Source organism: Alexandromys fortis, unplaced genomic scaffold (assembly GCF_014885135.2).
Source record: "Alexandromys fortis isolate MF-2015 unplaced genomic scaffold, M_Fortis_MF-2015_v1.1 scaffold_53, whole genome shotgun sequence".
NCBI classification, from domain to species: Eukaryota; Metazoa; Chordata; class Mammalia; order Rodentia; family Cricetidae; genus Alexandromys; species Alexandromys fortis.
The window spans coordinates 10,293,215-10,319,981 of record NW_026067939.1 but is presented as its reverse complement, the minus strand read 5'-3'; the positions used below and the strand labels follow the sequence as shown (position 1 = coordinate 10,319,981).

Below are 26,767 nucleotides of genomic sequence, written 5' to 3'. Positions count from 1 at the left end.
ATGAAGTGTAAATTAGTTAACCCAGTGATATATCTAATAACATATCCTTCTCCCTTCTTACTTTAGCAAAAGACACCTGAAACAAATACTAATAACATAGTGAGTAGGAAACATATCAAAAAAGAAATTAAATGTGCTAGATGGAATTAATTGATCATTCTCATAATGAGAGTGCTATGATGATTCAATAGCCTGATTCTAAATAACTGTGGAATTTAAATGATTTTTTTAAATCAAGAAATAAAGTAATAACAAAGTAAATACTAGTCTGGCTTAGATAGACAAAGGTATGCACTAATTAATTACGGTAAAGTGTATAAAATTGTAGACTAAATGTATATAAAATGTTTATATATATGTTGCTTTATAAATCAAAAAAAAATAATGAAACAAAAGAGTAAGTAGAAATTAATTATTTTGCCTAACACAGACTATATCTCATAGCTTTATGCATTCACATCAATGGAACAAATAAACTATGATAAAAAGAAAGTGTATATGTGAATGAGTTTTTGCACACAGAGGCTAGGGAAAATGTGTGTGATCTCCTGGGGCTGAAGTTATAGGCCAGTACCATTCACTTGGTGCTACGAACAAAACTTCAAGTCATCTGCGAGATCAAAAAAGTGATCTTAACCTCTCAGCCATTGCCACTCCCTGCCCCAGCCCACCGGGAAACAATTTAGTCTTAAAGACCTGCCTACCCTGTGTCCCAGGATAAAGATAAACATTGGAGAAAAGGTGAGGCCAATGAAAATGAGTGCATGTCAAATCCTGAAACTACAGCCAACAACATAGTAGAGAAAATGAGGCAAGCACAATGTTTGAAATCGAGTTTTCTGTCAATGTAAAAAAAAAAATGCCAATGAGTGAACTGAATAAGCTGCTTTGCTCGCTGGCAATGATAACAGAAACTAAAGGAATCACGTCCATAAAGTTAACAGTAAAATTAAAGAATATAAGACCAAGAATTCTATTAATATATTAATTCTATTAATATATAAATTGCCTATTCAGTTGTAAGATGAACAGGATAATTTAAAAACAAAATTAGAAACATGACAAGAGAATAATTCTTTTGCAGTGATGATACAGATTAAACTCCTTGTCAGCATTTTTATACACATCTAAATTGAGAACAAAATAAATACATTTTTCCAGAAAAAGAAATGAAAAGCAAATGAAGGGAGGAAAGAGGTGTTAAGGGAGAGGGTAAGAAAAAAAAGAGAAGGGAGAGGAAAAGCAGGAGAGATGGAGGGAGGAAGGAATGAAGAAGAAAGAAGAGAGAAAGTAATGAAAGGTAGGAGTAGCTGAGAGATCTGGTGAAGAAGAGAGGGAGGGAGGAAGGGAGGATAAAGGAAAGAGGGGTAATGGAAGAAGAGAAGGAAGGGCTGAGGGAGCTGCAGAGAAACTGAGTCATGACCAAAGTCAGCAGAGCTGTCCGCCATTGGACCCTGAAGCTGTTCCTCCTGCAGATTATAAATGATTATAGCTTGGAAGCGCAAACTTGCAAAAAACAAGAGGTCATAAATTTAAGAGGGAGCTTGGAATTGTGGTGGACTGATAGTAAGAAGGGGAAAATGTTGGAAATAAACTATATAACTATAAAATAAAATTAATTTATTATAAAATTATAAAATTAATAATTAAAACACTTTAATAAAAAACTGTGAGAAGAACTATAACCAAACTTTCATGCTTAAAATGTCATGCTTTTGAGCACTTTTTAAATCTTGGCTAAGGAAGAGATTTCTTAAGTCAACCACAGAAGTGTAAATTTTATTCTGTTTACTAAATCATTTAAAGACACTATTAAGAGACCAAATCCACAAGTCACTGAGCAGATGTACTGCTCAAAAATATAACAAAATCTCACTGCAAATTGAATAATGATCTCCTACAGATGATTGCAAGCTGTTAATATTCAATAGGCCTGACAAAAGATTTGAACAAATGTTCATGAATCACTTAAGATACAATGCTCACAATACTCTGAATAAAGGTGTTGCTTAGCAGTCCATGAAATCAGGGAAAGAAATGCTCAGCCCAGAGCCTACCAGACTGGCTTGTAGTTAAGATCAGCAATAACAATGGTTGAGAAGAATATGGAGATATGCAAACTTTAAATACCTTAAACATGAGTGCAATTCATCTATACACTGTCTTTCTCACTCAGAGATGAAGTCAAGGATAACATGTCTGTTAGGCATGCTTCCCCTAAACAAGTCAACCTCATGTTTTACAGATGCTTTGAGTTATGGAACTGAGCAGGAAATTTCAGGCCACAGGGTGGCTTAGCATAAATGCAATGCATACACACTTGTATATTAAAATATCCACATATACAAAGTCCATTATAAAAAAGTATAAATTCTACTGACAAGGACGATGGAGAATAGCATGAAAAATATTATCACCTGGGCAACATGGTATTGTTGTGACCTCAGTTTTATTTCTAATGAATTTAGGGGCTTTCAGCAGATTGCTGTCTGTTTCTCTAAGTTCCCTATATTAAAAATAGACACTGTATCTAAACTTTTAAGATCATGCTAAGATTAAATATGATTGTGAAATGCTTATCAAGGTAATTTATGGTTGATATCCAAATGAGTTACAGAGAGTGAAGCTGTCATTACTAATAAAAAGCAGTTGATACATATATGGGTTGAGATGGGCACTAATTCATCATGTATATGAATATATTATTTGACATTCAAAAGTAACATAATTTAACATAAATTAATAAATCACAAGTACAGCACTCAGCCTCAGACCTAAAGCTTCAGAAGCTCCTTTTCGATGCTCATCTTTAGAGCTAACACAATCAAGATCATGATGATCTGTATTCTACAGTAAAAGAGCCTTGTAAAATAACAGAACACTGAAACAGCCAGCCATCTTTTCCCCATGTGATTTATTTTCAAACAGCATATTGAAGAAATTTGATAATACATTCTAAAAATTTGTGGAATATTAAACTTGTAATGTTTCACACATAAGGTGGTCTGAACCTGACATGGCCCTGTAGGCTCATGTAAACATGAGCTGTTAGCACTGTTTGGAGAACTTTGTTGAGTCTTTGGAATGGTGCTTAATTGAAGCAGATCAAAGGGGGAAGGTTTTCAAAGACTGTATTGCTCAAGCATCTATTTCTCTTGGTCTGAAGGGGCGTAAACAACTGGCAAATCGAATTAATCAGACTAGCTTTAATATAAAATATTCAGCTTTAATAAGGGGAAGAAAAGGGAGGAGCTTACAAAGCCAGGTTTCCAGCAAAGAGCAGTAAACAAAGAGAGAAAACAAATGCACATTGATGGTTTTACAGGCTATTTGGGGCCCTGGGGGAACACACCCCGTAGACAAGGTGATTGGTTGAGATTCCCCATCATTGGTCAGTCAACAAGATGTGATGATCCACCTGGCACTCACAGATACAGACTCTGCCACTCCTACTGGTATTTTCCCACACAATGGAATAACAATAGCAATGGAAGAATCTCTCAAAGCTTTGAGCCAAAATAGACCCTTCCTTCTGTTGACCAAGGTTTCTGTCCCACCCAGTTCCGCAGCCGTTTGTCCCAAAGAAATCTACAGATGTCTATGACATTAATTTTAAACTGGCTGGCCTATTAGCTCAGGCTTCTTATTAACTCTTATTACTTACATCAGCCCATAATTCCTGTCTGTGTTAGCCAGGTGGCTTGGTACGTTTTATCAGCAAGACATTCTCATCTTGCTTCCTCTGCAACTGGGTAACAACTGCAAACTGAGCTTTCCTCTTCACAGAATTCTCCTGTTCTCTCTAGTTCCTGCTTTGTCACCCTACCTATACTTCCTGCCTGGCTACTGGCTAATTAGCATTTTATTATATTTTATTATAATAATACAAGTGACAGGATACAAGATCATTGTCTGACAGCTTCTTTTCTTTTGCTTCTGTCAGGTATTTGGTCAGAACAATGAGAATAGTGACACAGTATGTTTTTCAATTTTTACTCTCATTCAAATGGAATTCATATGCATCCTGGAGTTCTGTGAACCCAGTAATATTGTGGAATCTACTTTAGCAGATTGTAACTAGAAGCTGCACTGATTTACAATGAGAAAAATCTAGCATCCATTTGGGAAACCATTTCTGTAAAGGGAGTGCAAGCAGTTCACTCACACCCACTTCAAAACTGCTTAGTGCCCTGTGCTGTGTTAGGAATTGTTCCAGGCACAAGGGAAGAATTTGATCCTGTCTGTGTTCATTCCTGAAATTCATTTTCCTTCTTTCTTTGCTTTCTCTCTCTCCCCCCTCTCTTTCTCTCTCCCTCCCTCCCTCTTTCTCTCCTTTACTCTCTTTGTTTTAATTACAGGCAAGCAGACACACTTTGTTTCTTTCATGTGGTGAGACAACATTTTCTTATATCAAGTTGTGCAATGCCTTTTATGTTGTTGTCTAATTAAAAGACTTCTGTTACAAGATTGCTCTCTGCCTAGTGGTTCACTTCAATACTGAGAAACTGGACATGAGATCAGAGCATTGGCTTTCATAGGCAGCCAAACAGAGTATGTCTATTTGAGAGTTTATAGAAAATTGATGTGAAGGCCCTGGGAACCAAGAGCAGCCCACTCATTTCTGGCCCCTCCTCCCTGGATCCAAAGATGGGCCTCACCGATGCAAATGATGAAATAAATTTAACACTTCAACCAGAATAAATTAGGCTATTGAGGGTTGACTGAGCTAATCAAAGTGCCAAGTTTATACTGGAGCGTCACATCCTTTACTGACAGTGGGAAAGAATCATGATTAGTCACAAGCATTGGCGGTGACTCTGGGAATCTCCTCGGGGTACACAGACCCAAGGCTTCAAAGGGTTGGTGAACAGAAACGCAGTAAAGGGACTGGATGATTCCCAGGTGGTAAAACCGATCTACTGGTGATCTGATCTTTCAACACTAGGATCTGAGCTCTTTCTTTTTCACTTTCAAGGGTCTTATGAAAGGGTACATGTGACAAATTCTAGGCTCTCTGCAAACTTTTTTTCTATGTACATCAGTGCATGTGTGCAGCCATAACATTTGCAGAAGGATTGAGGGTTTTTTGAATTATTAAAAATTCTTTTTTTTTGTTTTTTAGTGGCTTTTTCATTTCAGCAAATATTCCAACTATGGTTGGTAAACCAGGCCTAAAGACCAATTAATTCTGGCCTAGGAAGCTGTTTTCCTGCCCTACGATCCACTCTGGATTTCCTTCTCATCTGTGACTGCTTGAGCTAAAGGAGCAACAGATAAACATATGCAAAGCCAAGAGTAAGTACTCCCTGGAGCAGATGCAGCCCGTTTAGTGAACAGTTCCTATTCATCTGTGTTTATTTAAGTAGGTTCCATTCGATTCTGACCATTCTTTATGACCGAAACAATACACTGAGCTACCTAGAGAGGACAAGAAGATTATGCATATGCATGTGTGGGTGAATTCACAAACCACACTTCCCAGCCACCAGGCAGCAGCTGCTACACAGCATGGACAGCTGCTGCACCCCTCACCACTCAGCGAACAAGAAGGGAGAGTTTGCCACTTGGCAATGATTGCCCAGCATTCTCATCTTTTCTATGTCTGATGTACGGGGCAATGATCCTTTCTTCTCTCGTCTTCATACCCTGTCACAATACTATTTTTCAGGCAACATTCTCAACCCTACAGAAAAAGAAATGTTAATTATTCCATGCAGATCATTCATACTACTAATCTGAGACTGGGAACATGGATGGGTCTGCTAAAGAGTATTCACATGTTAATAGGGCTCATTTTAATTTAAATATACGCTTACCCACCAAAGTTTCAACAGAATACTTCTAAAGGAAAAACCTCCTCACTTTCTGTGGCCACTTGCTAGAACTCAGAAGGATCACGATCTGAATAAGATGTCCTCAGTAAACTCCAGGCCTGCAGACAGTTTCATTCCTAATTCTAGGCCTCAGCTAACACCTAGGACATTTTTACTTTAGAAAACATGCCACTGTCAACCTTTGAGACAACTTTGAGATCGAAGGATCTTATCTTTTGACACTTTTATTATTGTTATTTGGTATTAATTAACTAAATTATTTGAAGCTGTTTCAATCCATTCCAGGGTTTCACATACACCAAACAAGTACTGTACAAGAGAGCAACATCACTGGCTCTGGATAGTTTTGTCATCCTGGGATATTTTTCTCAGGTGATCCCATGGCATTCTGTGAAATTCAGTCACAGAGGGCAATGGTGCCTGCATTTTCTGCATTGGATGGCAGCAGTCCTTCCCCAGTGATCATCCAACAGCAATGAATGGCAAACAAAAGTGACTCGATATGCTCAGTGGTTTCTTACAGTTCCCCAACAGCACTTGCACACTCGCCAGCCACAGCAGTAAGTACCCTGGAAGCCTTTTAGTGTAGCGCAGTCTGCTGTCCTGATGACCACAGTTCATAGGCATCTCACCACAGCGTCCTATGGTTTATTTCATCTGCTGGGCCACTTCTATTGGCAGTAAGTAAATATGTTCTGTTTCTCAAAACTTACCATTTTTTTCCCTCATTTTCTTCACTCATTCTATTTGTGCTTCAGAGGAAGTTTACAAAGAAACCATTGAGAAACCAGGAACATTCATCTATGTCCCATAACTCTAGAAACTTCCAGGACACAGAGAAATACATATGTCCACAGTTATTTTTACCTTTATAGGCTGGCAATAATTTCCACAAAATAAGGACAGTTTTTATGTCAGGCGTTTACGAAAATTTTTGTCTATATACACATAGGGGTAGAGGCCATTAGTATTTATAGATACTCATTTCAGAAGTACACATGACTTTAAATATATCTATATAGATGTCTCATAACACTTTAGTAATGTCTAGAAGAAATAACTAATGAATACTTAATTTAATCTTTGAAATATAAACGTACTGTAAAAAAATTCAGATATGGAAACAGAGATGGCTCAATAGGTAAAACTCTTCACCACTGAAGCAGAGCAACCCGAGTTCAGTCCCAGGAACTAGACATCTGGCCTCTATGCTATGAAATATGTTACTCGAGCTCATGCATCATGTACACGTATGTACGTACATGCACACTAAACATAAATATTTTTAGCAGTTCAAAAATGTAGATGGAACTATATCTCACGACGTAGGAGTTCCCCTTTAGAAATTTCATCAATCTAAGCAAATATTTTATCTTTGAATTTGTTATGAAAATGTCATCATGTTCACTAAAAACAAATCAATTAATAATTTCAGTAATTGGTATTTGACTAATTCTGAAAATAAGAATCTAATAAATGGAGGGCAAAACGTTTCTCCAGTGTTCCATTATTACCAATTTAATAAAAATCTAGCTCATATGTTGGCCATTGATTTGTGTTAAATAGTTACCAGGAACATGGCACAACTCTCAGTGAACCCTTGTGGCTCTCATGAGCATGAAACACGAGTCACACAGCTGCAGAGAAATATTTTATATTATCCATTTTCTTTTTTTATCAAAATTTTCACTTTTAGAAACAGGGATTAACTGTATTACCACTGAAGCATGAAATTGGATGTATTAATTCCTGAGAAGTAAAATTATTAGCATTCAAATTATATAATAAGTTGTAACTTTCTGTTATACAATCAGATATAGCTTGTTGCTTAAAAGTGTAAATGAGTTTTAAAGTAACATCTCAAAATGCAAACTGAAATCAGTCTCTAAGTTATTCTAATGAGATGCTATCTCATAGAAAACCTTTAAAAGTTGTTACTAGATATGTATATAAATGATTAATGTGAATGGACTTGGTGAAAGTTACTGTTTAAATGGATGCACTTGGATTACATTGCATGATTATATTATGGCTTATGAGGTTCACCCTTGCTGTGTGGCACATTATCTGTATCAGCAGTGGGGAATGATATAATTGCAACCAGCTAGCCACCTTAAGCAAGGGAAAACTGCCTTTTTGCATTACTCTGAATTTTAATTCTGAGGGGTTAATTATATGTTCTTGCTTTCTTTGCCTAGAATTTGGAGCTGTATTAAAGATATCTTGTTGGAATAGGTTAATAATGAAGTCTCAAAAGCAATACATGGGTGGAAGTTTTTAATTTGGTCAATTAGCAAGCAAACACCATCATTCTAACTAGTCCCAACATTATTGCATGATCAGTTTGTTGTTTAAAATAGACAGAATTCTCTGTTTCAGAAAGTACAAAAAATATGTCACATTTAAAAGCATACAGAATTTGAGACAACACTTGCTTTTCTTTGAACAGATCAGTGTTGTTATAAAATATTTATAGATTTGTCATTCTTGTTACAGATATTAACTATTTTTAATATTAAATAATTAAATACTTTTTAGCAAAATAGATCAAGATAGAACTACCATAGAATTATTGTAATTGGTTTGGTGGTTAATTAAAATAGTAATATTTTCACTCTAAATCAATTTAATGCCTAACTCCCTTCACTTCACAAAATATTTGATTACTGAAAATTACTTCAAAATTGAAAATCTACCTCAACACAGAGGATTTGTATAAAACCAACATATATGGTTTGATAATAAAATTAGAGATGCTCCTTGAATTACAGAAGATATGTTTGTTTGTTTGTTTGCTTGTTTGTTTGTTTTATGAGACAGGGTTTCTCTGTGGCTTTGGAGCCAGTCTTGCAACTAGCTCTTGAAGTTATTTCTTTAAGAAATGTGCAAACTAATATAAACTTTATTTAGTATATGTTATCAAGTGACTAAAGTATGAAATATTGGGGGATTGCTCAGAAGAGGTTGAAGATTCACAAAGAAAGACAGAAAGGCACAAGAAAGAGACACAAAAGGATAGAGAAGAACCAAAGAAAGAAAAATATAATTAAATTGCTAAAATATTGCATCCCAGGGTAATGCAGAACATAGAATCAACTCTCAATTGAGACTATGCTGCTTTATTCAAAGCACTCTTTTACTGTCCTACTGGCTATTTGCTTGTTATCTGTCATATAATAAATTAAAAAGTATCATTGGTCCTATTGATGAAACTACCAGTGCTATGGGAACACAATAGAGGAGAAATTCGGTTTAAAGCTGTCAGGAAGAGAAATACTGAACACTAGATCATGTTGAAGCATTGGAGATTTATGGATAATGGTCAGAGACAGCTGCTTCTTAAAATTTACTACGAATCAACAGGTTTTAATTCAATATTCTCTCATGTGATTTTCAACTGTCCACTGATATTTTTCAATGAACTTTTGTACTTTTCCTATTTACCTGAAATGTATTTTCTGATAATTTTTCTCCAATGTGATCACAAAGATAAATATGTAAATTAGCATTCCTAGTTTTATTTTGTTATTGTGAGATAAAGTGCTGACCAAAAAAATTCAGGGATGAAAAAAAATTATTATTACCTAGAGGTTAGAGTCATCACTGCAGCAAAGAAGGAAGTTGAAGCAGGAATCCTAGAACATGGCTTGCTGGTTGACTAGGGCTCATGATTAGCAAGCTTTCTTACCTAGCCTAGCACCAGGGAATGACGACCCTCAGAGGGCTGGACTCTCCTGTGTCCATTAACAATCATGAAGATCACCCACATACATGTGCACAGTGCAGGCTGATCTGGGCACCCCACAATTGAACCTTCATTCTCAGGTGCCACTAAGTTGTGCTAAGTAGATAGCCAAAACTAAGTGGTACTCTTAAAGTTGGCCATTCCCATGCTCTGAAATTTCAGGACATCAAGCTGCATGCTACTAATTTATATTTGTCATTTTAAAAACCAATGAACATCAAATTTTAAAATTAAAGAAAACTATAAGAAATTAACTAAGGTCATAAGGCAAAACTGACTTAATACATAGAGTGATGACAGAGTTTATACACATTTAATACAATTTATATTCGTTATCATTTAATTTATATATTAATCAAATAAATGGTAGGGTTATATTATATACATTTTAAAGTACCAGTGACAAAATTTACCTAAATAGGAATTAATTTAATTAAAGGCTTAAATATGACTGTTAGTACAAAGAGTGAAGGACCTAATTATAAATCATCTCTCTTGTTTTTTCCTCAGCAAAAACAAAAAACAAAACAGAACAATGCTGTGAATGATCTTTTTCCCCATTCCTCCAGCATGAGAAAAGAAAAGAAAAAAAGACAACGAAAAACAATGACACAACAAAAGCAGTATGCTAAACAGCAGAAATTAAAAAATTAAATTTCCTGACTTTAGGAATTAAAAGAATGAACCACCCTTCCTGTAAATTTTCATAATATTTTCTGAGCATAAACTATGACACATATTCTTTTCTGGTATGAAGAACTGCTTTTAAAATTAAAAAGGCATTGCTCTCACTGAGTTTATATTCCAGAAAATAGAAACGACATTATACTGGGAATAAAATATGCTCTTATTCCAAATCCCATCTTATTATTGTCCTTGAATGAAATTTAATTTCAAGACATTAGATATAACTTCTTCATGATTATTCAAAAGATATTTAGATATAATTCCATTTAACTTTTAAAAACTGTCTTCACATAAGTATTTATTTGTGGAAATGATGCTAATAATGCAACTTAAATTTCAGATTAATTACCTAGTGCTTTGGAATTCCAACTTTATACTAGTCCTCAGTTCTGATATTAGGTGCAAAGTTATGTTTTATTTCCCAAGCAGTGTGTCATTGGTACTGATGAGTGAGTACCGGTGGTGATTAGAATACAGCCACAGCAGATCTGCTCAGGCCAGATCCCGGAAAGAGCTAAAATTTTCTCGAAAAAAAAAAAAACTAAATTATTTTTTATGATTTCAACTACTGTGCTGTTTGAACTACGCATCTATTAGTAAATATTTTCTAAGGATAATAAACATAACACAATAAAGTGCATTCCTGTGATCTTAAGTTTGCCTCATATTGATTCATCTTAACTTAAAGGTCAAAGTTAATGTTTTAAGATGCATGAATGTGTTGCAAAGTTGGTTCACTAAGTAACAGTAATCTTATTTTTTTTTTTTTTTTTTTTTTTTTTTGGTTTTTCGAGACAGGGTTTCTCTGTGGTTTTGGAGCCTGTCCTGAACTAGCTCTTGTAGACCAGGCTCGTCTCGAACTCACAGAGATCCGCCTGCTTCTGCCTCCCGAGTGCTGGGATTAAAGGCGTGCGCCACCACCGCCCGGCCCAGTAATCTTATTTTAAACATTCTAGTATGATTGTATCTACATTAATTTTGGAGATGGGATTACTTGATTTTCTCCAGAATGAGAAACAGTAGCATAAAATGTTTTCTCTTGCAAGTATTTGCTTTCTGATGAGCTGGCATACTCTGGATAAGTTATTACAATGTCTCAGATAAATTAGAAAACTTAGGAGAATGTTCAGAAGTTTACACATGAACTCAAAGTATTATGACTGAGTGAGCAAGAACTGAACAAGACTAAGACAGACAAAAACTTGGTTTAGATAGGAAAGGCCACTCCTTTCTGAGAAACTACTAGCAATTGTTGACTTCTATGGAGAGTCAGTATCCTGCAGGGATCCAAAGACCCTTGAGAGGCTAGCCATTCTTCAGTAGGTGATCCTTGTGTAGATTGCAGTTACATCATTATCAAATAACAATTGACCAATAAAACTCTATATCTTTAGTCCTAATGTGTCCAATTAATTTAAAAATATACAAATAAAGGCATGAAGTATTCATTTCTTTTGATTTTATATTTTTTTAAAAAAAATAGCAATCCAAATTCCCACTCCTTCCTCGCTTCCCATTCATTCCACAGACCCTCCCACCCCACCCCGCTCTAATCCTAACAGAGGGTAGGGCACTTTGCTCTGTGGAAGGTCCAAAAACCTGCCTACTATATCTAGGCTGAGCAAGGTATACATACAAAGAGAATAGGATCCCAAAGAGCCACAAGAAGCACTTGGCTATTTTTTTATGGGGGAGCTTTTATCACTACACATATCTATGGACACTCTGTTCACACCATAGGGTATATTACTGTTTTATATATCAATATAGTGGGCAAAAAATGGAATTACTTTTAGCAGAAATAAAATTGTTTGCCTGAGAAAATTCTTGTTATTTTTCCACAGTAAAAATACTGAATTCCCCATTCCATGTGTAAAAGTTTCCTCACACAATATAGTCTGTAGAGAAAACTGTTGTTTATAATACAATGACTTTGCAAAGTTCCATAGACTCTGCTCTGAGTGTCTAAATTCATTTCAGAACAGGCAAAAACAATTTGAAATGGGCCTAGTTTGACTTGTGTTATCCTGTGATTTAAAACGCATCTGAGTCAATCAGCATTACCAAAACTATATGAATGGGTCATTATCACTTCAATCATATACTAAAATAATGTTTTGTGTTTATTTACATGAAATGTATTTAAATTGAATTCCATACACTCTCATTTTCAGTTTTATATAGTAAGAAATGCTAGAATAGACATCCTGCAAGTTTTATACAAAAGCATTATTTTATGAAAACTTTGTAAATAAAAAAAAAATCATGTAATCCCTCCTCCCTCTCTTCAAGTGAACTCCTTGAGCTCGGATCAATGTTTGGCTGTGGATCTCTGCATCTGTTTCCATCAGGCACTGGATGAAGGCTCTATGGTGACAATTAGGGCAGTCATCAATCCGACTACAGGAAAAGGCCAGTTTCGGCACCTCTCCACTGTGCTAGCAGTCTTAGCTGGGGTCAACCTTGGGGATTCCTACTCCTCGGACCAGGTTTCTTCCTAACACTGTAATGGCCCACTCTATCAAGGTGTCTATCTCATTACTCTCTCCCTCCATTATGCCCCCAACTCAACCATCCTGATTTCTCATGTTCCCAATTATCCATACCCTCTGGAAACCCACAGAGACAGCTGACCTTGGTAGTGGGAGCTCACCGACTCTGGACAGACAGCTAGGGAGCTGGTATGGGAACTACTTACGTCCTCTGCATCTGGGTGACAGTTGTGTATCTTGGACTTTTGTGGGGCCCCTATCAGTGGGACCAGGACCTGGCACAGATGCATGACCTAGCTCTTTGGAATCAATTCCCTATGGTGAGATGCCTGGTTCAACCTTGATGCAGGGGGACAAGCTTGATGCTGCCATGCCTTGTTGGTTGCCCAAGAGATGTCTTACCCCTTCTGAATGGAGATGAAGGAAGAACGGATGTGGGGGAGGAGATAGGGGTAGGGAACAGGAGGAGAAAAAGCAGAGGAAACTGTGGTTGGCATGCAAAATAAAATAAATTAAAAAATAAATAAATTCAATCAAACCAGAAAAAATTAAATGTCACCTCTGATAAAGTTTGTGATTTTAAAGTGTTCAATGCATTGCATTTCATGCTTTCACATATTGTACAAACCAACCTGTCTGTAGTTCCCAACCTTGTGATGACTTAATAAGACGTTTCTACTAAGCATTCAACCCTAATCCTACCGCTCATGCACCCAGGGGACACTCATCAACTTTCTCAGTCCTGATCAAAACCTGATCAAAAGCGTGTACATTCATCATCTCTTTGTCATTGTTTTTCTGATCACATGTTTTATAAAATTTACCGAAATTATAGCTTAAATTTTCAGTTCATACATAGATAGTTGGATAACGCTCATATTGCATCTATATGCTGGAGATGCATTGTGTACTCAATTTTAGGTGAAAACTTTGAGCACTTGTACATTCTTACCACTTTTGATGGGACTGTTATAAACTTTAAAGAACAAGTACTTTTGGAGTTTTTTCTTAATTCCTAAGGAATATATAAAGCATGGAGTTGCTGGCCATATGGTAATGGCTGAAGGTTTCAAGGAGCCCCCAACGTTTCTTCACCAGATGATCTAGTACACTTTGCCACTAGCGAAATACTGGAGCTGCTGTGTCGGTGCAGGCTTGCCAAATTATTTTCTATTTTTGACTGCAGCAATCACAGCAGGTGCACAGTGCTACAGAATTTGGAATTTGAATTGAACCTCTTTACAAAATGAATGATACTTAACTAGCTTTCAGGTGCTTGTTACACTTGCATTTCTCTTTTGGATGTCTATTCAAATCATTGGCTATTTTTCTTTGGGCTGTATGACCTTTTGTTAATTCCACAACACACATACTTTCTTCTAATCAAAATTTCCTAATTCTTTATTTACAATTAAAACAAATATTATTCCTAATGTATAATGTATTTGTCTAGAAGTTGATCTTGGGACAATGCCACAATTTTTGACTGTTATAATTTTGTAGTTTTGAAAATAAAATGTATAGGTTTTCAAATTGAAAATAAAGTGTATAGGTTTTCAAATTCATTTCTATTTTTAATTTTGTTCTTGTTGTTAGTAAAATGTTGATAATTAATGTAAGCATAAAGAATTAAAAGCTCGATAGGGATTGCCCTCAGTTTTCATATTAGGTGGGTTACAATAGATTGCCCACTATAAAGTACAAAACTTCACATTATGTGACATAGTTTTTCTTCTGTAACTATATTTAATTTGTTAATCAGCTGCATAACTTTCTGTGCATTACTCAAATATCATATACAGGTGACCAGCTGTTTAGTTCTTCTTTGCCTTCATGTGCACCTTCCTTACAGTGGGACTAAGATGTAAACATGTTTTGATGTGAACTATATTATTTCAATGAATACTGTTGGTATACTGAGGAGATTACATCTATCTGTAGTTTAATAAATATTTTAAAATAAAAAAACTGGTTGGCTTTGTCAAATACTTTCTTAATATTGATTGAAGTGTTATAATAATGTGTGTAGTCATTTCACTTAAGCCTATTGTAATGGTATATTCCTTTTTTTTACATGTTACTTGTTATTGATAAAATTAGATGTTCTCAAAATCCATTTGTTAAAATCTCAGTCCTTCAGTACAACAGACAATGACTACGGTAAGAAACAGGGTCTTCAAAGAGATGGTTTAAAATATTAGAGAAACCGAAAAGTTCAAGTGACATCATTAGAGTGGGCTCCAATCTAATTTAGATGGTGGTGAGGGACTAGATACCTGGGGCCAAAAGAAAAAAGACAAGGTGGATAATCACAGAGGGATGAGCATGTATAAGAACCCTAAATCTGCAGCTGCACAGCCCTGTGCAAGTGACGAAGAAGGGCTTCTGAGGAACAAACTGATCATTATCAATCTCTGACATCAAGTCTCTGGAAGGCAGTCATCATCTTTCGATAAGTCAATAACCATGTGACATTTTCTTCAGACAACTTATGTGTACTAACATGACTATAAATTTATTGTATGGATTATAGGTGTCTGTGCATAATAATCATTTTAACATCTGCTGGACTTGCTTTCTCATATTTCACAAAAAAGGCTTCATGTGAATTTTCATGACAAATATTAATTTATGGCTCTCCCTGTTTCAGTGCACATTTGACTTTTGTAAAACAGTAATTGTTTTCCAAAGGAATGTGATATAGTAATACTTGAAAAATTATGAGTCAGACTCTTTATAAAACCCAGCAGATGCATCAACACAATCCCAGTCCATCTGATTTGTCGTCCTCTTTAACCTGCATCACCAAGTCATGGCAGTAGTGTGGACAACCAATGGAGTGAGGAGGGAACTATCTGAAATGGTAAATTTCTCCATATTTACTAACCTTCATTTGTCATAGAATTCCACCACCACTACCACCAAATTGTATTCAATGAAATAGATGTCTCTGAAAACACATGTCAGCTCAGTAGACATTCTGTGAAAGCAACTTCCAGGAGATGTTTACTCCAGCACATCTGTAAAATTCTATCTTGTTATATTGAGAGCAATAAAGAAAAATAGAAGCAACTCAATGAGAAAGTCTGGAAATCGATAAAGAGAAATGAAAATCTAGAGTTAAATTGAAAGTGAGACAAAGTGAACCAAAAGAAGGGGATAAATGGCTCAACATGCAGTTTGAAATTCAAGAAATTGATTAAAGAAAAGATACACTTGTTCCTCAAAATAATGACAGTTTATATATGTAAGCAAAAAACTTTTATTTTTAACTACCAGTTATTTTTAGGTTTGATTTACTAAATAGACATTTTTATGTGCAAAAGGAGTAAAAAAGTCTACTTAAAATAGGGAAAGAATACTTAAAATCATATTGAAATTCTGTGAAGTACACTCTAATTTATGTTGTTTTTCTACATATATGCATGGATTTTTAAATGTATGCAGCATTTTATACATTTTAATATCAATAAGACATAAATAATTTTACTGAATATGTCTTGCAATTACAAAATCTCTTAACAAGGGCATAATTCTCAATTTCTTATTGCTTTCTCAATTTCCAATTCACAGCTTTCACAAAATAACAATGCATCTCAAAACTTATTAATTATTCCAATGAAAGCATATATATTATTCTCTGAAATAAGATTGCATTAATCTTTTATTTATCTGTTTACTGTAGAATATAAGGTTTAGAAAGCTTGAACTCACAAAATCCTTTAACCTAAGACACTGCATATTTAATGAGTATGCATTGTGTACCCATCCATAGCTAGATGCATCATGCTGCTTACTATTGTTTGTAAAAGGAAAAGAAATATTTCAATGAAAAAAATTATTTCAAAGAATTTCAAGTTTTATTTGGGAACTAAGTTCCCAAAGAGGTAAAAAGCTCCACACTGTCAAACATCTTCAGGACAGATGGACTGTCAACAACTTTCTTTCCACTGAGAGTTATAAGTCGCTCATAACAAAAGAGAATCCTGGTATTTCCAACAACATGGATGACACTGAAGAGCTTTATGCTAAGCAAGATAAACAGACACAGAAGGGTAAGTATAACATGATCCCACTTGGGAAAAGAATCTAAAATAGCCAAAATTACAGAAGCATCAAGAATAATTTCGATTTTCAGAAGTAGAAGGCTGCCCAAAAGCAGAAGAAGGAACTTAGGTTGATGTTTGAGTCATGCGAGACAAATCACTCCCTGCCTGATACTCCCTATAAAGTACCCAGCATGCAGTTAGCCATATTGCAAATGTCTCTTTTTCTTCTGTGTGTTGTGTTCAATTCCAACGTGTTGGTTTTTGTTTTATCTTACTATATTCTTTTTTTAATTTTATTATTATCCCTTGCAAGCCTGTTTGTTTTCTAATAAGAGACAGAAAGAGAGTGAATTTTGATCGAAGAGATGTAGGGAAGAACTCACAACACAGTGAGACTGGGCCTTCAACATTGTAACATGTACTCTTTTCTTTATATTTAAAACAATCTTATTCTACATATCAATTCCATTCCCTCTTCCTCCCATCCTCCCACTCCCCACATCTTCTCTCCCCATCCACTCCTCAGAGAGGGTGAGGCCTCCCATGAAGAGTCAACAAGTGATATGAAAGACTTTGCAACCTATAATTGTATTAGTTTTTTTTTTTTTTAAGCAAAGTACAAAACATCTGGAAAGTGGGAGAAGGCAGGATGTGGGAAGTGGAGGAAATACCGAGTGAATGAGTAAAGGCAGATAATATTCTGGGTGAATATGTTCTCTTGGCATTGGAACATGCAGTCCTATCAATCACACCGAAGTCTCGGATCCATGGTTAATAGCAAAGCCTTCCCCACTTGATGCGCAGAGTGATCTGAGTGAGTGCATTGATTGTGTATATAGAAAGTCCCAGCCACAGCTTCCTCCGCTGGGATGACTCTAGCCTGACACTACTGTGCCTTAGAGAGCTCCTCCAAAGATTAGCTAAAGTCACCTCCTTATTCATCTGTATAGAATAAATCAGCCTTCTCAATTCTGAAGAGATTGGATGTATATAAAAAATACTTTGAGATTCTGGGTTTTAAAAAATACAAAAGTATAGATTCTTAGCTCATTTTAATTGTCTGGGATATATTTTTTTTAATGTTGGGGTTCATCATATGGCCCTTTGCATCACAGAAATAGTTCTACCACAAAGTTATTTTATTAGCAATTTTAAAATCATATTTAAGTCAGTGAGCATCTGAGTGAAGTACCCCTATAATCCTTTAGTTTACTCTTAAATTCATAGTGTGATTGTGTTTTCCTATCTCACTCTCTTTAGTGACTGGGATACTAGGCAATTATAATGCTTTTCTGGATGAATTTTTATTAATTAGCCAATGAAATTACTAAGAAGGAATCTGGGAAAATATTCAGTTATATTGGAGATACTCATGAAATCCATCATGTTCTTCATTCTGAGTGCATACTCATCTCAAAACTCATAAACTTGCACATATTAAACAGTACAGCATCTTGAATGTCAGTCTATAAAGATAGTTAATCAAAAAATTAATTTCAAAAAATTAAACTGCTCAGACTTCAAGAGGAAATGATGGTTTCATACTCCCCAAACTGGTTTCTTCCAGTTTCCCAAATTCTCTCTGAGTTACTCCAGTGAAGTATTGGTTCATATTTTGCAAACTTTGACCTCATAAGTTAGAAGTAGTTCAATTATGTCAGAAAAAAAAGAAGTGAGGGAGAAAAATAGTCTTTACATCTAGGCATACTATTCATGGTAATAAAGAAATTTAATAAAAATACTTCTTCCTTTTTCTCTTTTTCTCTCTCATATGTGTGTGTTTATCTTTTAACAAAGACTCTAGAAGAGATAGTGAATGTTATATTAGTTGCAAAGCTCTATAAGAAAGATCATAACCAGGTATGATTTGAAGGATGAACCGGGGGTCAAAGTAATTTCGTTTTTAAAAAGACACAAAGGATATCAAGCAAATTACATTATAATTATGCAGAGATAGTGTCTTTCTTTTATGTATAATATAGATGCAAATATAAATGAAAAGACTTTTTAAATGTATTTCTTTTTCATTTCACTTCTCTTCCTAATGACATGACTAGCTTCTATTTCCTTGCCTTAAGGAGTATGTGGATGTCTGGGATTAGTTCCCAGAAATGTTAATATTACTTTATTTTCATTTTCTCAAAGCTACTAAAACACAGCTGGGAAATTAAATGCAAATGCAAACATTTTCCTTAGTAAAATTCTTTCTTCTTTATCAAAGCCCTCTTACATCTATTTGTTTTAATGATGATTTCTATTCAACATTTGTCATTAACTTTAATGAATTCACAACATGGATTTGATTCAAAGTGAAGAGTTGGGCCATCTAAATCTTTTCAGACTGCTGATTCAAAGCTGTCTCAATTATAGAAATCTGGGTACCTCCTACTCTACAGATGAATTGCCTTTGATGCTCAACTCACATTCCTTGTATCTCCTTTCTCTTCTCTATTTTAGGTGATGTTCTCTGACTGTATGTCTCTAACACCTAATATTCTGATGTATGTAAATTGCAATGATACATATTCTTATAATGATACTACTGATCCATCTATATGCAGAAATAACCCGGTGGCACTTAAAAAGCTATTTCCTCCATCTAGAGTTCTAGACAATTTCCATTTTAATCATTCCCATAGCTTTTATTCCCTTAAATAGATTGAATTACATTCTTAACCAAACTATTTTTGAAATGGCATATTTCACAAGGCATGATTGATTACCTATTATTACCAGATATGCTAAATGTCACAGGATAGACACCATGGATATGTTAATCCTTCTGGGCGACTACTCAACCATGAACATTTCTGGACCTTTACCAGTAAAATATATCTTTATTAAGTATAGTAAGAAATGCCTGGAGCTTTTTTATAATGTTGTCCATACATTTTCAAGAACCAACATCATTTCTTCAAAGAAAGTATATAAATTTTAAGTACAGAAATCAGTGATATATAATCACCTAAATGCCAAGCCAGACAGCACATTCATACCTAGTGTGCGTATTTTAAATGTATTTTTGTTTGTTAAATTTTCATATAAATAAAATGTCTCTATATAAAGCTATTTAGCCAAACTCCAGTTTGTATATACATATTTAATTAAATGCTTCCTCTTACTACTAAACTAACTGTGAAGGTAAAAATATTTAAGCCAAAGTTTGGAATGATCGATAATGTATTTGCCAAGTTCATATATTTCCCACTAACAGTAAAGCTTACTGAGCTTAACTAAGCAACCATCAGTGTCTGACATAGGCTTTCTCTAAAAGAAGCAGTTACTCACTCACAACTGTACTATAAGTCATCGAAGGGCAACATAAAAATCTTTAAGACTGCGTCCTTAGGATGGTCTGGATATTTTGATTTTATTTGCTACTCTGTGTCTTTAGATACTGTTTCATTAAATGCACTGAGTGGGGCTGCTTAGCCAAAAACTCATCTGGAAAGATGGGAGCAGTATTGAGATCTCCAGCACGTACATAAATGATGGTGGCTCTGGTGTCTCAACAGTAATTGGCACATGGAAGGCAGAGAGAGCTGCTCCGCCGAGCAAGCTACGTGAGCCCATGTAGACATCAGGCCTCCATATGAAAGCAAATACATGTGAGCCCACAAAAGTGAGAACACACCCATTTAATGGTGTTTTATCACATTTGAGTTTTATTGGCTAATGAGTTTGGATTGTAAAAATGTCACTTCTCAGAACAATACACTTCCACATCCACAACAAATTATATTCCAAGGCATGGGATGATCCTTCCAAGAAAAAAACAAGTAGCAATAAAGTAGATTCTTGTCTACTGACACATTCTGATGTCATTGCATAAAATCCTCATGAGCTGGCTTACAATAGCAAACTACTCACACTTATCTTCGTTTCCTATCTCACTGTTTCTCCACCAGCAAACACAAACATTTCCCTTTAACTCTTTTCTCAATGCTTTGTCAACTGAAGATCACTCAGTTATTTCCAGCTCGTGTGGAGTGTTACTTCACCCATTTTATTTAGTTCATGCTTTCTCCTAATGAAAAATAGTTAACCATTGCCACATTAGATAGATGATTAATGAAATTAGTGAATAAAACAAAACAAAGCTAAAACAGTCTATCTATCTATTCAATAGAACTTCTCATGTAACATACTAGTGCTGGACTACTTTTCCTAAATACTCGCAAATCTTAGGCACCTGCCTTCTTGATTACGTCATTTTTCTGTTCTCTGACATTTGATCATCTCCTCAAGTTTAAAGCTACTTAACCTAAGCAGTTCCATTGCTACATTATTTGTAAAGACCTTATCCATCAAAGCACAAATGACAATCTCCAATCATTCTTTTAAATTGCTTTTAAATCCTTCTGCCTTGTATGCTGTTATAAAATGAAAGATGCTGGAGTTTTATATTAAATTATTTGTACATATTTTTACTTAATGAAAGATCATTTTTATCTTTCCTTCTGCCTCCTTAAGGTCCAAAAGAATGCCTAATATAGCGTGAAGATAGGTGTAAAATGTCAACCAAGTTTACATCGTCTTGACAGTATACTCAGAAATTCTCCTTAACCTCTATGTGTTTCAGCTTCTTTAACTAAACTTACAATGATTCATTTATGTCATTTCCTTGTTTTGCAAGGTACATTAGCTTTTTAAAGCCCTCTTCAGGGACAAACAACTTACTGAGTTGTTTGGTAAATTCCCCCTTCCCATATAAAAAATATGCAATTTGATTAAATCTTAAGAACATATTATACCTTATCTTCAAATATATAACCTCCAGCTATTTTTTTAACATACAAGTATGGCTAGTGTCTCTGTGAGTATTCCATTGTGTGAATGCCGCTGCAAAGGCCAGAAGAAACTAGTGGATTCCATGGAGCCATCTCACAGAGATGGGGGCAGTTGAACCCAGGTTTTTTGTAAAAGCATCAGGTGGTTTTAACTTCTGAGCCCTCTCTCTAGCCAAAAGAAATATTATTTCAAGTAGCCTCTCCCAAAGCAGTCACTTATTAGATGAAAGGAGTTTAGTTCAAAACAAATATTTTTACATTAAGTGGATATGATTTTTTTTAGCAGAGTCAATCTTTCTGTCCACTGTCCCTCTCTCTATGTCATGTTTTGTTTTCACTTGCTCAGTTCAATGAATCGTATGCTTCTTCAGGACTCTGCAAGCACCTGCTTGTTTGATTTTTCTATTGAGCACAGTTCTTTCATTATTTTTGTTGTGGCTTCCTAGTCCCTTCAGTTTAAGTTACTTTTAAAGAATAGTCTGATATGAAATTTATGTTGACTAAGTCATTTTAATTTTTTAATAGAGAGCAGTTGATCTTTCTCAGGTACGTTTAAGCAACTCAAACCAATATAAATTATTCTGGAGTCACCTAGCAAGAATAGTGTTTTTTATTCCAGTGAAAGGAAGAAACATTCTAAAGTTCAATAGCTCCTGGAATTTACAGTAACCTCGTCTGCTAATTCATTTTGCTTTCGCAATGAAGTTGTAAATGTCACTGCATAAGTAATTAAATTGGTTTTGATGCCTGGTGACTACAGGTCAGTATTGCTCCTCCTCCAGAGCAACCACAAAGGGAGCTTTAGAAACTGGCCCTCACACCAAAGTCAGTGTGGAACAGGATGCCTGGGAAGAGAGCATGGCCACAGAGCTGTTTCAGAACTGTAAACCCCCCTAGTTTTGCATATGTTCTCAAGGAGCCAGAACCTTAAATTCCCTTCGCTATAACACTTCTCCTAAGAAACAGCTTGTACTTTGGGATCAAGCTTACAGACCATATTGCACAAAGCAACATGAGAAAAAGAGCAAAATGAAATCAAGATTGATGCTGTACTCACGAAATGCTCTATAGAACTCCTCAAGAGCCAGGTGCTTGTCAGCATTGAAGTCCTCGTATTGGAGCAGATCGTACAGAGTACAGTCAGAACGGTCCCTGTTCAGCTCCTCCTGTTTAATCACCTGGCAATCAAAACAGCAAACCTTTATATTCGTCTCAATATTTCTATGTAATATATTTATAGGTAACAATTCCAAAATAGATTACTTTAAAACTGAAGAACAGTAAAAAGTAAATCAACGACAGACAGATTTTTTTTTTGTAATTGAACAACTATTTTTAACTGCTATAATGACGAAATTAAAATACAGGCTTAGAATTTGTTTAAACTTCACAGTATAACTTAATGAATCTGCGCATTTCTTACTTGGCTTGTATTATTTGCTATATTTACACCAACTCAGGGAGACACCTGCACAGGAAAACCTTGTTCTGTTCCTCATTGACCCATGTGAGAAGAAAAGATGGTTCCATCCTGTCATAAAAAGTGCGACATGCTGTGACTACTTCCTTCTTCATATTATTTGCAAAAAATGAAGTTAGATTTTATTTCCCCCTTATGCTGAAACTCTGCCGTAGCTGGGGGGATGAGTCATTTGAGATTGGGCCAGACTCCCTGCTCACAAAAGGACTATTAAGCAAATGAGTGTTTCCAGGAGCCAGACAAAATGAATGCACCAATGGCAAACAAGTCTACTCAAGCATGAGGAGGCAAAGCATCATTGTCATCCGCACTCTGTCTACTCCCATAGACTGAGTTTCAACATTTTTATACTCTGATGATTTTGGCTATTGCTTGTCAGAGAGCGGAGCTGACACAATTTAGCAGACATTCCTATCCATGGTGTGGAGAGGCATGGCCGTGGTCACAATTCCCCAGGCCTTAATAGTCTACCACATCCAGAGGCAGCAATTCCTACTGCTTGGAGATCAGCCTCAGAATGGTTTGTTGTTTGAAAAGTGATGCAGGGCATTCAGAAAATATAAACTCTTTACTCACCAGTAGTGTACTTGGGTCCTGCCAAAGCCACTTAACAGCTGTCTAATTTATTTAAAGTTAATTCTCATTACTCAATTTAAAAATAAAAACAAATATTACACCATCATTCATTGCACTAGAAATAGTCAAGCACAATCCAGCCATGTAGAATTCACTAAAAATAGTCCTTGAACATTAAAAAGTAATTTCTCTTTATGTAATACATATCATTAATAGTCTCCTGCAGAATTTCAGGTAACAGCTTTTATGTGCTTTGTCTATGCATGTATTTTTTTTGTCTTTTTTCTTGTAAAACACAGCATCACTCATATTTTGTCATAGAGGCAGATGTTGGTCCCATTCTCAGTATCCTCTAGAGCTTTTAATCTATAGTTTAACCCTTTGCAGTATTGGAGGTGTGGTGACCCCGATTAAATGGAGTGTGAATGACAAATGGGCTCTCTCTGAAGATGGAATCAACATACACCAACAAAGCAGTGTGAGGTAATGATGGTATACTAACTGCTAAACAGGACCTCAGTAATATATTTATTTATTTTCATTAAAACTTTATTTTAAATCATACAAATAAAAAGCACCATATGGAAAAATGAACCACAACCACATTTGGTGCATCTCAAGGAACCATCTGTATGTTTGACTAGCCATTCTATCTGCAAGCCTTCACTTGAACTTTACACTTTTAACTAAAATATGTTCTTGTCAATAGTATTAAATCTTTACTGTTTAAGTCTGGGAAGGACAGAGAGTTCTCTGGCATAACTGTTTCTATAAAGGACTGCTATAGAATGTGAGTATTAAACCATATGCTCTATGCAGTCTAGCTCTGGGGATTAACAATACTGCCTAATGACTGAAGCCATCACTGCTATAAGCCTTTTGGGAAAATAAGACTTTTCCATTTAGAAGCGACAGATCCCTCTGTCATTGTCCATCTGCTATTGATTAGACCACTTAGAGTGGTTTGCTAAGGGCTAGGATTCGGCAGTGAATGGATAGCGCCTCACTGTAGTTTTTCCTGAAGATTCACATTGTTGGTGTTATGACAAAACTTAGGACACGGTAACACCAAAGCTATCAGACATTCCAATGTTAGGTACTCCTAAGTCACACATAAATTTGAAAACGGACAGATGAAACAAGTACATTAGGGTTTTTTTTTGTCATTTTTGTCTCATATTTTTTCTAATCTGCTGCAAAAACAGAGTTCATTTTTACCCAGGAAATGAGTTTCCAACTTTTTGGTACTTGATGGTCTTTTTTTTTTTTTTTGATTTTTCTAAAGTGAATTATAATTATGCCGTTCAAAATAATGCATATATATATAATTGTTTATAACTTCTATCTCCACAAAATGTCTACAGAGTTTTGTAAAGCACTACTCAGAGATTATTCAGTACTTTGATGCTTTGATATTGTATTATTTATGGTCTAAAATTTTTTAAACTTTTATTACAATAAGCTATTCTTCATAATCTTCCTTCTTTAGTCAATTTCTTAGTGGTTAGTTTCTAACTCCTCTCTTATGAAGTCACTCTTCCAGAGTTTGAAATACAATTTATGGTAAAAAAAAAAAAGGTCCTTAACTGAGAACAGAGCAAGATTCTTGGAAAAATCACTAAGAGATATTTATTTGGAGAAATAACAGTTTAACAGTTGGATTAATTAATTAATTAATTTTTAAATTTATTTAATTACATAATTAATTTTCAAGAAAACATTCACAAGAACTATGAAAATCAGATACTTTATAGAATTGGGAAAATGCTGGAACATGTTAGCAGAGTCATAAGCAAAGACTTTTGAAGTCGAGAAGGAAAGGCTTTCCCACTTAAGCATTTCTAAGCTCCAAATGGTATAGCATGGGAAAGGTGACTTCTTTGTTGGGAAGAGATTGTGAAGTCTTTTACTTGGAAACTTAGAGACAGGCCCACTGTGGAAACCCTGTGCTCGACAAAGACGCTCTAGCTCTGGCCTTGTGCTGACAGATTGGATGTAGCTTTGGACTCAACACTGACAGTCAGCAAGGGACTGAAACTTTTAAGTATGGAACTCAAAGAAAAATTTCCTTGTGGTGGATGGTGAGATGGATAATGAACAACAGAAGGTTCTGTAAAAGAATGCTGGACTCTCATACTGAAACTCAACACCAGGCAAATCCCAAAAGATCCTCTTTTTAGGACTGAACAAACAGATGAAGCTTCTAAGTATGCATTGTGTGAAAAGGGATATACGAAGAGCAGAGTAGATTCCGCATACTATAATGACAATTGAGGTGTAGACCTGAGATTCACCAAAGGAGACAGTGCAGATGCCTGTAGTTAAAGTCCTCAGGTGCTATCCTGCATAGTGTTCTCCTTAATGATCAAGACATGACCTCCACTATCTCTTCTCTGACTTCAGCTAGTACAGATTGATGAATGACTCTGTCTGTCTTATAATAGATGAGTAAGTTCTGAATTTCTGTGCATCTCAAGACTAGACTTGCAATACTAGCATTCAGCAACTGTAAAACACAATGACCCTTGACCTCAGGCCAGTGCCTATGGGGATTCTTCTTGGTGAGAAGCTCAGGCTTCCAGCACTAGAAAGACAGATTTGGAATCTAGTCTACCCTATATCAGGTAGGAATCTCAGACCATGGTTTTTGGTTCTTCTCCTTTATTGTGCACTTATATGGCAGTTGAGCATCTCACGGTTATCACATGGATGGAGTGGTAACCCACCAACCTCAGAAAGCACATATTAGTTTCAGTGTCTGATCAGGAGAAGAAAAATGGACAGGTACTCATCCTGCGGCAAAACTGGGGTATAGAAAAAAAGCAAAGGTCTTAAAGGTTTAAAAATATCTAACACTTCAATGTTTAACTGGGAGAGTGCCTTTTTGTCATGCGTGTGGCTTTAAGGTCAGTCCTCAGTAAAGCAGACATATGCATACAGTGTACACTCGCACACAGTAGCAGAGACAGACAGACACACACACACAGATCAGAAATGAGGGAGACAATGCAGCACAGGTATTCCCAAACAATCAGAAACTAAACAAATATCACACCAAGATTTATATAATATGCTAGTAAAAATTTTTCAAAATGAAAGAGACAAGCGTGAGGA

At 35.5% G+C, this 26,767-nt stretch overlaps 1 protein-coding gene across 1 annotated transcript in view; it reads right to left on the bottom strand.

Annotated features, from left to right (window-relative positions):
* Positions 1-26,767, bottom strand: part of Fstl5 (follistatin like 5) — a 288,146-nt gene that overhangs the window by 147,098 nt on the left and 114,281 nt on the right. The window contains exon 5 of the mRNA XM_050147516.1: positions 22,655-22,775. Within this exon, the coding sequence (XP_050003473.1) occupies positions 22,655-22,775 (121 nt within the window). The remainder of the gene's footprint in view (positions 1-22,654; positions 22,776-26,767) is intronic.